The following is a 15,000-nucleotide window of genomic DNA, read 5'->3' on the forward strand; positions in this document are numbered from 1 at the left end:
GAACACACCCCAGTCACTCCTGAACACACCCCAGTCACTCTTATTAAGCAAATAAGAACTCGAAATGTTATTTTCTATTTAAAACAACGGCGACATCTGGTGGCCAAACCCCTGAAAATAAACCCTGAAGCAACCGGTTTGTCATTCAGACAAGATGGCGCTGAAAACAGAAAGAATGTTTAAAAGAAAGCAGAATAAAAGTCCTGTGGATTCTGGACCATTTTATAAGGACATATCTGTCCTGGTGTCCAAACTAGTCCACAAATTTTATTCCAGTGACGCAGAAGTTACAGCTGTAATATTTAAATAGGTTAGCGTTCAGTGGCCAATCACAGCACTAGCAGCGGACCTGGGCGTGGCTATGTCGTAGGGGCGGTGAGGAAACAAACGAAACCCGGAAGTAACATGCGACAGTTTTCATGGGGGCTTTTTAACACTTTTAATAACAAACATGTGAAGTGTGAAGTGTGAAGTGTGAAGTGTAGTGTGCAGGTTATAAGCTGGCAAATGGCAGGAGTTATATTTACATGGATTTGGCTGTTTAACGCCGTTTTATGTTGTTTCGCTGACGGTGAGTTTTATATTCAGCTTTATTTCAGTCTGATTGTGTTTGTGACGTGTATCTTATTATTATTATTATTATTATTATTATTATTATTATTATTATTATTATTATTATTACATTTAATAAGGTGATAATTTAAGGTTCTTGTCATTAATATATTTAATCATATTTTATAAGCTGTAATCCTACCACATTGTTACAGAATCTCTAACAGGCTGAAGTGCCATAATAAATAATCAGTACATATAGAATTAGACCGAATTAGACCGAATTAGACCGAATTAGACCGAATTAGACCTGCACATGTACTGGAGCTAAAAGCACTTTGGTTGTTGTTAATGAACCTGTTCTTGTACACGAATGTCCCCCCGTGACGTCACTGACCCAGATGTGAACCATGTCACTGGGTTCTACTCCAGTCCGCCCCAGAGGTTGTCCAAGTACAGCTGGTTCGGGAACGCGCGTCTGTTCCGGTTCCAGGTTCCTGAAGGGGCGGAGCTTGTGCGCTGGTCCCTTACGGTACTGCGTGGCTCCGGGTTCAGGTGCAGCGACCAGAACATCGCAGTGTAAGTAAATCTCCACACAGCTTCACACGTCCAGCACATGCATTAGACTCCTAATAAACTGCTCCTTATTGGCTCAGTTTAGTGATTCTTGGGCTAATTTGCATTAATCTAATTTAATTAAATTTGCATTTTATTTAAGATGAATAAATGAACTAACAGCATTATATACTGTAATATAACAAGCGTTCTGGGGTATGAGATGAAATGTAGTGTTTATTGCCACCAAAAAAGTGCAGATGATCTAATCAGAATATGACATTTGCATAAGTGGTTTTCACTCACAGTATGATTTGACCCTGGACCTAATGCCCCGCCCCCTTCTGCCCATCTCATCTCATCAGACACATTCACAGTGTTAGCTTTGATATGATTCTGATCCAGGGTCTGTTGCTCAGGACAGCTGCTGAGTTTCAGTAAAAACATGTAACAGTTTATAAACCATTCTCAGCCTAGTAGTAAGGAATGTTTGTACTGACTAACAGACACTTCCGGGCCGGAGCGCCGCCGGTCATCAACCCCATTAACACGTCTTTCTCCAATTCCACGGAATTCTCTCTGGCTTACAATCTGACTGTGAGTGTGAGGGACGCTCAGGCCATCAGCACCACGCTGTTTAACGTCACGCAGCCAGAAGCTGGAGACTGGTTCATTGCCGCTCATCTGCCTAAAGACGATGGCAAGATAGAACAGCAGGTACACACTAATGTTCACTTTTTATTAGCTGTAACTTTACTCACATTTATTATCGGCCAGTTTGTTTTCTGTAATATAAGAGGAACAAAAATGTTCCTGACACTGGAGACTCCTTCCATAAATGTTAAATGACCGTCTCCGTACTTTACTTCATCATATTAGTGATTTTTAATGTTGAATTTCAGTGAAATCACTATAATATCATGTCACTATAACTGAGCTGTTACTATGGGAACCATAGTGTACCAGAGTGAGTGCATTAATATAAACCTGCAATGCTGTCAATCTGCTGTTTTCATCAACACCTGGCCACCAATCAGAGTCCAGAACTCTGTGAGTTAGTACTGCTGGTGTGTTGGTGTAGTGATGGACGGGAGGCAGGAGGAGATGACCAGTGGAGAGTGTATACAGAATGTTCAACAAGGAATGCTTTTCAGTAGTGTGTGTGTGTGTTTGTGTGTGTGTGTGCGTGTGTGTGTTTTATTCAGGGGCTGCCATCGTGTTCGTATTTGTTGCAGACACAGATGTATGTGAGGAGAGCCGTCGACACACCGATCCTGCAGACCAACATTCCTCTCAGTCAAACTCTCACTCAGCAACAAGCTCAGTACAGGTGTGTGTGTGTGTGTGTGTGTGTGTGTGTGTGTGTGTGTGTTAGAGAATAGAGATATTTATCTGACCTTTGAGGCATGTATTTATGTAATAGTGACTTGTTTGTGTATGAGCTAATTATAGATATCTAGAAAAAACAAACGTTCCATCTACATTTTCTCTAAACCTGAAAGGGCTGCAGATCAGGAACTTACAGGAACTTACAGGAACTTACAGGAACTTACAGGAACTTACACTTGATACACTGTGATTCTTATACTTTAGATGAACATTAAAATGAAATGTTCCTGAATTTGAATTTCCTCACAAAGACGTTCCTGCCTCTGAATGTTGAGTGTCTATTCAAAGTGTTAATTGCGTCTTGAGTTCCTGTAGCTGTTGTTTAAACAAGGAAGTAAGACGTTGTCATGGTGATGAGTGATGTCATGGGGTTTGAGAGGTGGATGATGTTAGTAAATCAGTCTGTAACTACTCTTCTGCTGCAGGGTTTTTGTTCTGGAGTTTTCCTCTAAGCTGGAAGTCTTTATCCAGTCGTGCTCAGTACAGACTGTTCCTGTTAGTGAGTGCTCACTGTCAATCACTTTAGGCTCCGCCTCTTTGGGCCAGAGCTCAGTGATTACAGCAAACTGCTCTGGGAACCAGCCGTGCTCTGTTTCTCTGTCCAATCCTCCGTGGAACACCTGGGTGAGGGTTTCAGTGGAGATCAGCCGAGTGAATGTAACAACGACTTTCAGCATCTCAGCAAACTACACAGGTCTGTGCACATGGGTGTAAAGCTGTGAGGGAGAATCTCATCACTGACCATCTCCTCATGATGGAGACTCCTTCACCACATCATACACACACACACACACACATCTCCTCATGATGGAGACTCCTTCACCACATCATACACACACACACACACACATCTCCTCATGATGGAGACTCCTTCACCACATCATACACACACACACATCTCCTCATGATGGAGACTCCTTCACCACATCATACACACACACACACACACATCTCCTCATGATGGAGACTCCTTCACCACATCATACACACACACACACACACACATCTCATGATGGAGACTCCTTCACCACATCATACACACACACACACACATCTCCTCATGATGGAGACTCCTTCACCACATCATACACACACACACACACACACATCTCCTCATGATGGAGACTCCTTCACCACATCATACACACACACACACACATCTCCTCATGATGGAGACTCCTTCACCACATCATACACACACACACATCTCCTCATGATGGAGACTCCTTCACCACATCATACACACACACACACACACATCTCCTCATGATGGAGACTCCTTCACCACATCATACACACACACACACATCTCCTCATGATGGAGACTCCTTCACCACATCATACACACACACACATCTCCTCATGATGGAGACTCCTTCACCACATCATACACACACACACACACATCTCCTCATGATGGAGACTCCTTCACCACATCATACACACACACACACATCTCCTCATGATGGAGACTCCTTCACCACATCATACACACACACATCTCCTCATGATGGAGACTCCTTCACCACATCATACACACACACACACACACACACATCTCCTCATGATGGAGACTCCTTCACCACATCATACACACACACACACACACATCTCCTCATGATGGAGACTCCTTCACCACATCATACACACACACACATCTCCTCATGATGGAGACTCCTTCACCACATCATACACACACACATCTCCTCATGATGGAGACTCCTTCACCACATCATACACACACACACACATCTCCTCATGATGGAGACTCCTTCACCACATCATACACACACACACACACACACATCTCCTCATGATGGAGACTCCTTCACCACATCATACACACACACACATCTCCTCATGATGGAGACTCCTTCACCACATCATACACACACACACACATCTCCTCATGATGGAGACTCCTTCACCACATCATACACACACACACACATCTCCTCATGATGGAGACTCCTTCACCACATCATACACACACACACATCTCCTCATGATGGAGACTCCTTCACCACATCATACACACACACACACACATCTCCTCATGATGGAGACTCCTTCACCACATCATACACACACACACACACACACATCTCCTCATGATGGAGACTCCTTCACCACATCATACACACACACACACATCTCCTCATGATGGAGACTCCTTCACCACATCATACACACACACACATCTCCTCATGATGGAGACTCCTTCACCACATCATACACACACACACACACATCTCCTCATGATGGAGACTCCTTCACCACATCATACACACACACATCTCCTCATGATGGAGACTCCTTCACCACATCATACACACACACACACACACACATCTCCTCATGATGGAGACTCCTTCACCACATCATACACACACACACACACACATCTCCTCATGATGGAGACTCCTTCACCACATCATACACACACACACACATCTCCTCATGATGGAGACTCCTTCACCACATCATACACACACACATCTCCTCATGATGGAGACTCCTTCACCACATCATACACACACACACACATCTCCTCATGATGGAGACTCCTTCACCACATCATACACACACACACACACACATCTCCTCATGATGGAGACTCCTTCACCACATCATACACACACACACATCTCCTCATGATGGAGACTCCTTCACCACATCATACACACACACACACACACATCTCCTCATGATGGAGACTCCTTCACCACATCATACACACACACACACATCTCCTCATGATGGAGACTCCTTCACCACATCATACACACACACACACATCTCCTCATGATGGAGACTCCTTCACCACATCATACACACACACACATCTCCTCATGATGGAGACTCCTTCACCACATCATACACACACACACACACATCTCCTCATGATGGAGACTCCTTCACCACATCATACACACACACACACACACACACATCTCCTCATGATGGAGACTCCTTCACCACATCATACACACACACACACACACACATCTCCTCATGATGGAGACTCCTTCACCACATCAGACACACACACACACATCTCCTCATGATGGAGACTCCTTCACCACATCATACACACACACACACATCTCCTCATGATGGAGACTCCTTCACCACATCATACACACACACACACATCTCCTCATGATGGAGACTCCTTCACCACATCATACACACACACACACACACACATCTCCTCATGATGGAGACTCCTTCACGACATCAGACACACACACACACATCTCCTCATGATGGAGACTCCTTCACCACATCATACACACACACACACACACATCTCCTCATGATGGAGACTCCTTCACCACATCATACACACATACACACATCTCCTCATGATGGAGACTCCTTCACCACATCATACACACACACACACACACATCTCCTCATGATGGAGACTCCTTCACCACATCATACACACACACACACACATCTCCTCATGATGGAGACTCCTTCACCACATCATACACACACACACACATCTCCTCATGATGGAGACTCCTTCACCACATCATACACACACACATCTCCTCATGATGGAGACTCCTTCACCACATCATACACACACACACACACACACATCTCCTCATGATGGAGACTCCTTCACCACATCATACACACACACACACACACATCTCCTCATGATGGAGACTCCTTCACCACATCATACACACACACACACATCTCCTCATGATGGAGACTCCTTCACCACATCATACACACACACATCTCCTCATGATGGAGACTCCTTCACCACATCATACACACACACACACACACACACACACATCTCCTCATGATGGAGACTCCTTCACCACATCATACACACACACACACACATCTCCTCATGATGGAGACTCCTTCACCACATCATACACACACACACACATCTCCTCATGATGGAGACTCCTTCACCACATCATACACACACACACACATCTCCTCATGATGGAGACTCCTTCACCACATCATACACACACACACACATCTCCTCATGATGGAGACTCCTTCACCACATCATACACACACACACACATCTCCTCATGATGGAGACTCCTTCACCACATCATACACACACACACACACATCTCCTCATGATGGAGACTCCTTCACCACATCATACACACACACACACACACACATCTCCTCATGATGGAGACTCCTTCACCACATCATACACACACACACACATCTCCTCATGATGGAGACTCCTTCACCACATCATACACACACACACACACACATCTCCTCATGATGGAGACTCCTTCACCACATCATACACACACACACACATCTCCTCATGATGGAGACTCCTTCACCACATCATACACACACACACACACACACATCTCCTCATGATGGAGACTCCTTCACCACATCATACACACACACACACACACATCTCCTCATGATGGAGACTCCTTCACCACATCATACACACACACACACACATCTCCTCATGATGGAGACTCCTTCACCACATCATACACACACACACACACATCTCCTCATGATGGAGACTCCTTCACCACATCATACACACACACACACATCTCCTCATGATGGAGACTCCTTCACCACATCATACACACACACACACATCTCATGATGGAGACTCCTTCACCACATCATACACACACACACACATCTCCTCATGATGGAGACTCCTTCACCACATCATACACACACACACACACACATCTCCTCATGATGGAGACTCCTTCACCACATCATACACACACACACACATCTCCTCATGATGGAGACTCCTTCACCACATCATACACACACACACACACACACATCTCCTCATGATGGAGACTCCTTCACCACATCATACACACACACACACACACACATCTCCTCATGATGGAGACTCCTTCACCACATCAGACACACACACACACATCTCCTCATGATGGAGACTCCTTCACCACATCATACACACACACACACATCTCCTCATGATGGAGACTCCTTCACCACATCATACACACACACACACACACACACACACACATCTCCTCATGATGGAGACTCCTTCACCACATCATACACACACACATCTCCTCATGATGGAGACTCCTTCACCACATCATACACACACACACACACACACATCTCCTCATGATGGAGACTCCTTCACCACATCAGACACACACACACACATCTCCTCATGATGGAGACTCCTTCACCACATCATACACACACACACACATCTCCTCATGATGGAGACTCCTTCACCACATCATACACACACACACACATCTCCTCATGATGGAGACTCCTTCACCACATCATACACACACACACACACACACATCTCCTCATGATGGAGACTCCTTCACGACATCAGACACACACACACACATCTCCTCATGATGGAGACTCCTTCACCACATCATACACACACACACACACACATCTCCTCATGATGGAGACTCCTTCACCACATCATACACACATACACACATCTCCTCATGATGGAGACTCCTTCACCACATCATACACACACACACACACACATCTCCTCATGATGGAGACTCCTTCACCACATCATACACACACACACACACATCTCCTCATGATGGAGACTCCTTCACCACATCATACACACACACACACATCTCCTCATGATGGAGACTCCTTCACCACATCATACACACACACACACATCTCCTCATGATGGAGACTCCTTCACCACATCATACACACACACACACATCTCCTCATGATGGAGACTCCTTCACCACATCATACACACACACACACATCTCCTCATGATGGAGACTCCTTCACCACATCATACACACACACATCTCCTCATGATGGAGACTCCTTCAACACATCATACACACACACACACACACACACACATCTCCTCATGATGGAGACTCCTTCACCACATCATACACACACACACACACATCTCCTCATGATGGAGACTCCTTCACCACATCATACACACACACACATCTCCTCACACTGGAGACTGCTTCACCACATCATACATACACACACACGCAAACACACACACACACACACATGCATGTGTACACACACACAAACACACAAACACGCACACACACACACACTCTCTCCTCATGCTGGAGAGTCCTTTACTACATCATACACACACAGACTTTCTCTCCCTCTCTCTCCCTCTCTCTCTCTCTCTCTCTCTCTCTCTCTCTCTCTCTCTCTCTCTCTCTCTCTCTCTCTCTCTCTCTATGTTAACACAAAGGCGCATTACATGTTGTTGTAATTCTTGCCCTGTATATGATGTTATAGATACATTATAGATATACAGTATATATACTAGTTTCACTATAACATACCATCTCTCTCTCTCTCTCTCTCTCTCATTCTCTCTCTCTCTCTCATTCTCTCTCTCTCTCTCTCTCTCTCTCACAGCAAGCTGTAAACCCTTGAGTGTTCCTTCAGATGTGAACATCTCCTTTCCCCTCAGCAGCTCATCTCTCATATCATCCTCCAACACCTCACTGTACACTAACAGCTGCATCCAGACCCCGGCTGTGTTACGGGAGACTCAGGACATCTTCTCAGTTCGCTTTACCATCACTAACAACAGTGTGACTGCACTGTCCCTCTTCCCCACCATGCTGACGCTGGAGCTGGACTCTGCAGACAGTGGGGGGGTGCTGATCCTCCAGCTCCAACTTAACACGGTGTGTGTGTCTCTGTCTCTCTCTCTCTGTGTGTCTCTGTGTGTGTCTGTGTCTCTGTGTGTGTGTGTCTCTGTGTGTGTGTCTGTGTGTGTGTCTGTGTGTGTGTCTCTGTGTTGTGTGTCTGTGTGTGTCTGTGTGTGTCTGTGTCTCTGTGTGTGTCTCTGTGTGTCTCTGTGTGTGTCTCTGTGTGTGTCTCTGTGTGTGTCTCTGTGTGTGTCTCTGTGTGTGTCTCTGTGTGTCTCTGTGTGTGTCTCTGTGTTGTGTCTCTGTGTGTCTCTGTGTGTGTGTCTGTGTGTGTGTCTCTGTGTTGTGTCTGTGTGTGTGTCTGTGTGTCTCTCTGTGTGTGTGTGTCTGTGTGTCTGTGTGTGTGTGTCTGTGTGTGTGTCTCTGTGTGTCTGTGTGTGTGTGTGTCTCTGTGTGTCTCTGTGTGTGTGTCTCTGTGTTGTGTGTCTGTGTGTGTGTCTGTGTGTCTCTCTGTGTGTCTGTGTGTCTCTGTCTCTCTGTGAGTGTGTCTGTGTGTCTCTGTGTTGTGTGTCTCTGTGTTGTGTGTCTGTGTGTCTGTGTGTGTCTGTGTGTGTGTCTGTCTCTCTGTGTGAGTGTGTCTGTGTGTGTCTCTGTGTGTGTGTCTGTGTGTCTCTGTCTCTCTGTGAGTGTGTCTGTGTGTCTGTGTGTCTCTGTGTGTGTGTGTCTGTGTGTGTGTCTCTGTGTCTCTGTGTGTCTCTGTGTGTGTGTCTCTGTGTTGTGTGTCTGTGTGTCTCTCTGTGTGAGTGTGTCTGTGTGTGTCTGTGTGTCTCTGTGTGTCTGTGTGTCTCTGTCTCTCTGTGAGTGTGTCTGTGTGTCTCTGTGTCTCTGTGTGTGTCTCTGTGTTGTGTGTCTGTGTGTCTGTGTGTGTCTGTGTGTGTGTCTGTCTCTCTGTGTGAGTGTGTCTGTGTGTCTCTGTGTGTGTGTCTGTGTGTCTCTGTCTCTCTGTGAGTGTGTCTGTGTGTCTGTGTGTGTTCATCTGCACAGTACAAAGCCCCAGCTGTAATGTGTGTGTAGAAGTTATAATAATAATACAAAGGGTTCTTCTGTTCCAGACCTCTGTTACTGGTCCATTCGACAGTGTGAGGGTGTGTTTAACACCTTCTGCTCCTGTTCTCCAGCTCAACACCAGCCAGTCATGTGATGCAGGTGCGTTACCACACACACACACACACACACACACACACACACACACACAATGACAACATAGACATAAGTAATGGGAATGTTGTGTGTGTGTGTGTGTGTGTGTGTGTGTGTGTGTGTGTGTGTGTGTAGCTTTCATGAAGGGATATCCACTCAGAGTGAACAGTAATGAAACAAAGGCGTTGTTGAGAATTCCATTTCCTAAACCTGTGACCTGGTACCTCAGTCTGCAAAGCATCTGTAACAACAGGTGTGTATACACACACACACACACACACACACACACACACACACACAAGATTCTGTGTTTACACACAGAGCTGCTGAGTTCTGATTGGAGGTCAGGTGTTAATTAGTTTTGTAGAACAGCAGCTCTGACAGTAGTTCAGGTTTATATTAATGTATTCACTTTGAAATGGTTTCTATAGTAACAGTGGTTCTTCTGTCAGTGTTGAATGCAGTAATATCTCAGCTGTGGTGAGTGTGTCGGCAAGTGTGAGTGCGTGTGTTGACGACTGCGGACCATACGGAGAATGCAGGCTGCTGCGCACATACAGCTACATGTACGCTGCCTGTGTGTGTAAATCAGGTGTGACACGTGTACACACACACACACACACACACACACAAACACACACACACACAAACACACAGGATGTGATTGTATTTGTATATTTACCTGCCAGGTTTTAAGTTTTCATTAACAAGGTGTTTGCTAAGAGAGATCATGTGTATGTTAAATCCTACATTACATATGGAGGTGTAAAATATTCTTAATTTTACCTGTGTGTGTGTGTGTGTGTGTGTGTGTCAGGTTGGTTGGGTTGGAGCTGCTCAGATGGATCTAGTGCTCTGTCGTTCTCTAGGCAGTTAACCGCGGTGCTTCTGCTCACACTCAGTAACCTGCTCTTCATCCCTCCAATCGTGGTTGCACTGTACCGAGGCTATCACACAGAGGCCACAGTCTACCTCTTCACCATGTTCTTCTCCACAGTGTGTAACATCCTCACACCACACACTGATCACTTCCACTTAAATACCCACATTAAGTGTGTTTTATTTCCACCAAATTGGAAAGAGGCGTTAGGAGAAAGACAACAGTAACATGATAACAACAGTATATAACAACAGTAAACTGATACCTAATTCTATAAATAATACAAATACACTGAAGTGTTGTATATACAGCGTGTGTGTGTGTGTGTGTGTGTGTAGTTTTATCATGCATGTGATCAGCCCGGAGTGACGGTGCTCTGCATCATGGACTATGACACACTGCAGTTCTGTGACTTCCTGGGCTCCGTGGTGTCCGTGTGGGTCACTATTGTCTGCATGGCTCGTCTGAAGGACACTCTGAAATACGTAGGTGTATTACGGCAAATCAGAACACACACACACACACACACACACACACTCCTGGATCCTTATTTGTGTGTGCATTTCTTATATTTGTTTTGTATTTCATCATAGTAACACACCTCTCTCCTGTACTCCAGGTCTTCTTCTTGGGTGGCACTCTCCTTGTCGCCATGGCGATGCAGTTGGACCGCAGAGGTTTGTGGAACCTTCTAGGTCCTGTGCTGTTTGCATTAGCCATCATGCTAACCACCTGGGTAAGAGTCGCACCGTCTGATTGTATTTAGTCAGAATCAGAATGCAGAAGTCAGCATTATTCACTGTCCCTTCTGCACACGTTCATCATCAACATTTATTACAGATTTATCGTGCTGTGAAACGTCGTCACTGTTACCCACCCACGTGGAAGCGCTGGGTTTTCTTCCTGATCCCCGGCATACTGTCAGCGGTCATAGGGCTGTGTGTATATGCCTTTGCTCAGACTGACAGCAACTACTACTATACACACTCCATCTGGCACATTGTGGTGGCCACCAGTGTGGTGTTCCTGCTGCCACCACGAGAGAAGAACATCCCGCCCTGGGGCTGGTCACACAAACTCTGTGGATATAAAATCTGTCTAAACCAGAAGGAAGATCTGCACATTGTTTCCTAACTGCACACACACACACACACACACACACACACACCTTGTTCAGGTGTAATGAGCAGTGCAGCTTTACGGGTGAATTCTGTTCTTAAGCTTTATTTATGACAGGGTTTGATTTAACTCACATGACTTTATGAGCAGAAATAAAAAAATTACACATTAAAATGTGAAACACATCAACAGCACATGAGCTCTGATCAGAAAGGGGCGGTCCTTACTAAACATGCTTAGTGCTGATTGGACATGTAGGTGTATCACATGACTCACATAAAAAAAGAGCACTTTAGTAGTTTAATGTGAAGTCACTGCTGTTATTCCAGTATGGAGGAATTTACAGGATTCTCAGAGATATTGAGATAACTGAGAGATATAATACTAACTATTAAATAAAATCCTCAGAAGTCTGAAATAAACAAGAGAAACCTTACATTTACAGAAGTAAAAACATGGTTCTGGACTGTGGTTCTCTAAACCATGTGGTTCTCTAAACCATGTGGTTCTCTAAACTTTTCTCATTCTATTTTTCTTCAAACAAAAAATAATAAATTGTGACTGAAAGCATCAGTAGATTCATTTAGACAGAACATCCACCAGCCAATCAGCAGTGGGCGTGTGATGGCAGTAAGGACCGCCCCTTGTTGTTGTGTGTGTTGAGATGGAAGGGGTGACGACCTGCAGCACTAAACGTACCTGTGGCCAGTGTGAACAGAATTCTATAGGTTCTTCTCTCACGTGTCTATTCAGGATCACAATGCAGCTTTATTTATCTAAAGAATACTGCTGACACTGCACTGTTTTTATTACACATTCAATTGTGGTTTGAGCACTTATTTAACCTGTGTGTGTGTGTGAGTGAGTGAGTGTGTGTGTGTGTGTGAGTGAGTGAGTGAGTGTGTGTGAGTGAGTGTGTGTGAGAGAGAAAGACCCTTTCTTGGTTCTTTTATCTTATTTGTGGTGTTTGGTTCATGGACCTCTTCAGCACTTCATTATGGTGTGTGTGTGTGTGTGTGTGTGTGTGTGTGTATACACACTAGTTAAGCATTAAAATCAGAAGTATGCATGTGCTGATTAAATAATTAATAAGATAATATGGGTTCTACAATGAGGTAAACATCATGATTATTATGAATAAATCTGAATGCGGAATGTTTTATTAACTGAGCAAATTGTTTTGGTGTTAAATTTTTAGTATTAAATTTACTTTGTAAGGATTTTTATAAACTCTGATCGGTCCTAATAAAGTGATTACTCAGTAATGTAAATGTTTCTTTCAAGGATTTGTCAGATGTTTTGTGGTATTTGGATGAATCTCGTAGGTGTTTAAACATGCTGAAGATCTCATCAGAGCGTCTGTGAAAGTGTCTCCTCTGGTGTCTGGATCTACAGCTGCTACAGATGAGAAGTGAAGATCAGCTCCGACTCTTTCTCCACTCTCGTTATTACACATAAATAAATGATCTGATGGTGTTCATATAAACACGGCTGCACTCAGGGACAGAAAGTCTTTTTTATTGATTGTGTTTGTTTTTCTTCAACCATCTGAATATTTCATACACGGGACAGAAAAGTAAGCAGGAAATGAGAGGATAAATGTGATGGTGCTTTATACTGAGATTCACCAGGAGAAGGTTCAGAGAGGAGAAAAGGAGGATCTGTAAGTCATGTGATCAGGACACGAGCTGCTGAAGAGATGACGGTGAAGCGACGTACAGTCAGGTGAGATGCTGCGCTCAGAACTCTCTGGATCTCCAGGCTGGTCTTGGATGGATTTACACATTTAAATTAAAATGTTGTCTATCAGTTGTCATGAACACATCATTCTGCTGTAATCACTGAAACATTATTTGGACCAGTTTGTGACTCTGTCTCAGCGTGTCCTGGTCCTTAACCTGAGCGTGATGTTCCTCACTACAGCTCCGAGTCTTAAACATTTTAATAGACTCTTTAATAAGACTGGAGGCAGCTGTAGTAGTTTTATTACTTAAATAGCAGAAGGATAACAGATGAATGTGTTTTAATTCTTATTATGAAGTATTTTAATCAGAATGAAGTAGATATGATGTGACTTTTACAGGCACCTACATTAGTAAATATTGTGTATATTATAATATAGCCTGTGTGTGTGTGTGTGTGTGTGTGTGTGTGTGTGTGTGTGTGTGTGTGTGTGTGTGTACGTGATTAAATCTATGAAGCAGTTCCTATGTTGGTTTTTCCATTTTCATCTTCTGTTTGTATCAGAGCTGGTGCGAAGCTGGAATTTCGCTGACGACGCATACACGGGAATACACTACACACACACACACACACACACACACACACACACACACACAGGATGTCAGTGGATTCTTTGTTTTAGACTAACATTAGACATTTGATATACAGTTTGAGTGTGTGTGTGTGTGTGTGTGTGTACCTCTTCTTTGTTTCCTGTGGTACTACAGTTTTGGCTAACAAGCTTTTGTACTCTTCAGACTTTAGATAGCGAGTGTATGAATCCTGCACACACACACACACACACACACACACACACACACACACAGACACACACACTCTGAGTTAGAACAAAGTTATACATACATTTCCTGTTAATATTTACCGTGGTGAGGTGTA

The 15,000-nt window shown here is 44.3% G+C and overlaps 2 protein-coding genes across 2 annotated transcripts in view; one reads left to right on the plus strand and one right to left on the minus strand.

The window, feature by feature from the left end:
* Positions 1-384: 384 nt before the first annotated feature.
* On the plus strand, positions 385-13,652 carry pgap6 (post-glycosylphosphatidylinositol attachment to proteins 6). The gene is made up of 13 exons (XM_060860034.1): positions 385-571; positions 954-1,131; positions 1,614-1,824; positions 2,313-2,437; positions 2,922-3,190; positions 8,944-9,218; positions 10,295-10,388; positions 10,518-10,635; positions 10,835-10,974; positions 11,200-11,378; positions 11,601-11,747; positions 11,882-11,998; positions 12,103-13,652. Exons 1-13 carry the CDS (start codon positions 508-510, stop codon positions 12,394-12,396), a joined length of 2,211 nt encoding a protein of 736 aa, XP_060716017.1. The 5' UTR covers positions 385-507; the 3' UTR covers positions 12,397-13,652.
* Positions 13,653-13,883: 231 nt separating this feature from the next.
* The window catches only part of rgs11 (regulator of G protein signaling 11), an 18,619-nt gene continuing 17,502 nt past the window's right edge, over positions 13,884-15,000 (minus strand). The window contains exons 16-17 of the mRNA XM_060860035.1: positions 14,804-14,886; positions 13,884-14,677 (exon numbers count right to left, since the gene is read on the minus strand). Of these exons, the coding sequence (XP_060716018.1) occupies positions 14,575-14,677; positions 14,804-14,886 (186 nt within the window). The 3' untranslated portion in view covers positions 13,884-14,574. The remainder of the gene's footprint in view (positions 14,678-14,803; positions 14,887-15,000) is intronic.

This window comes from Tachysurus vachellii, chromosome 24 (genome assembly GCF_030014155.1).
Source record: "Tachysurus vachellii isolate PV-2020 chromosome 24, HZAU_Pvac_v1, whole genome shotgun sequence".
NCBI lineage: Eukaryota > Metazoa > Chordata > Actinopteri > Siluriformes > Bagridae > Tachysurus > Tachysurus vachellii.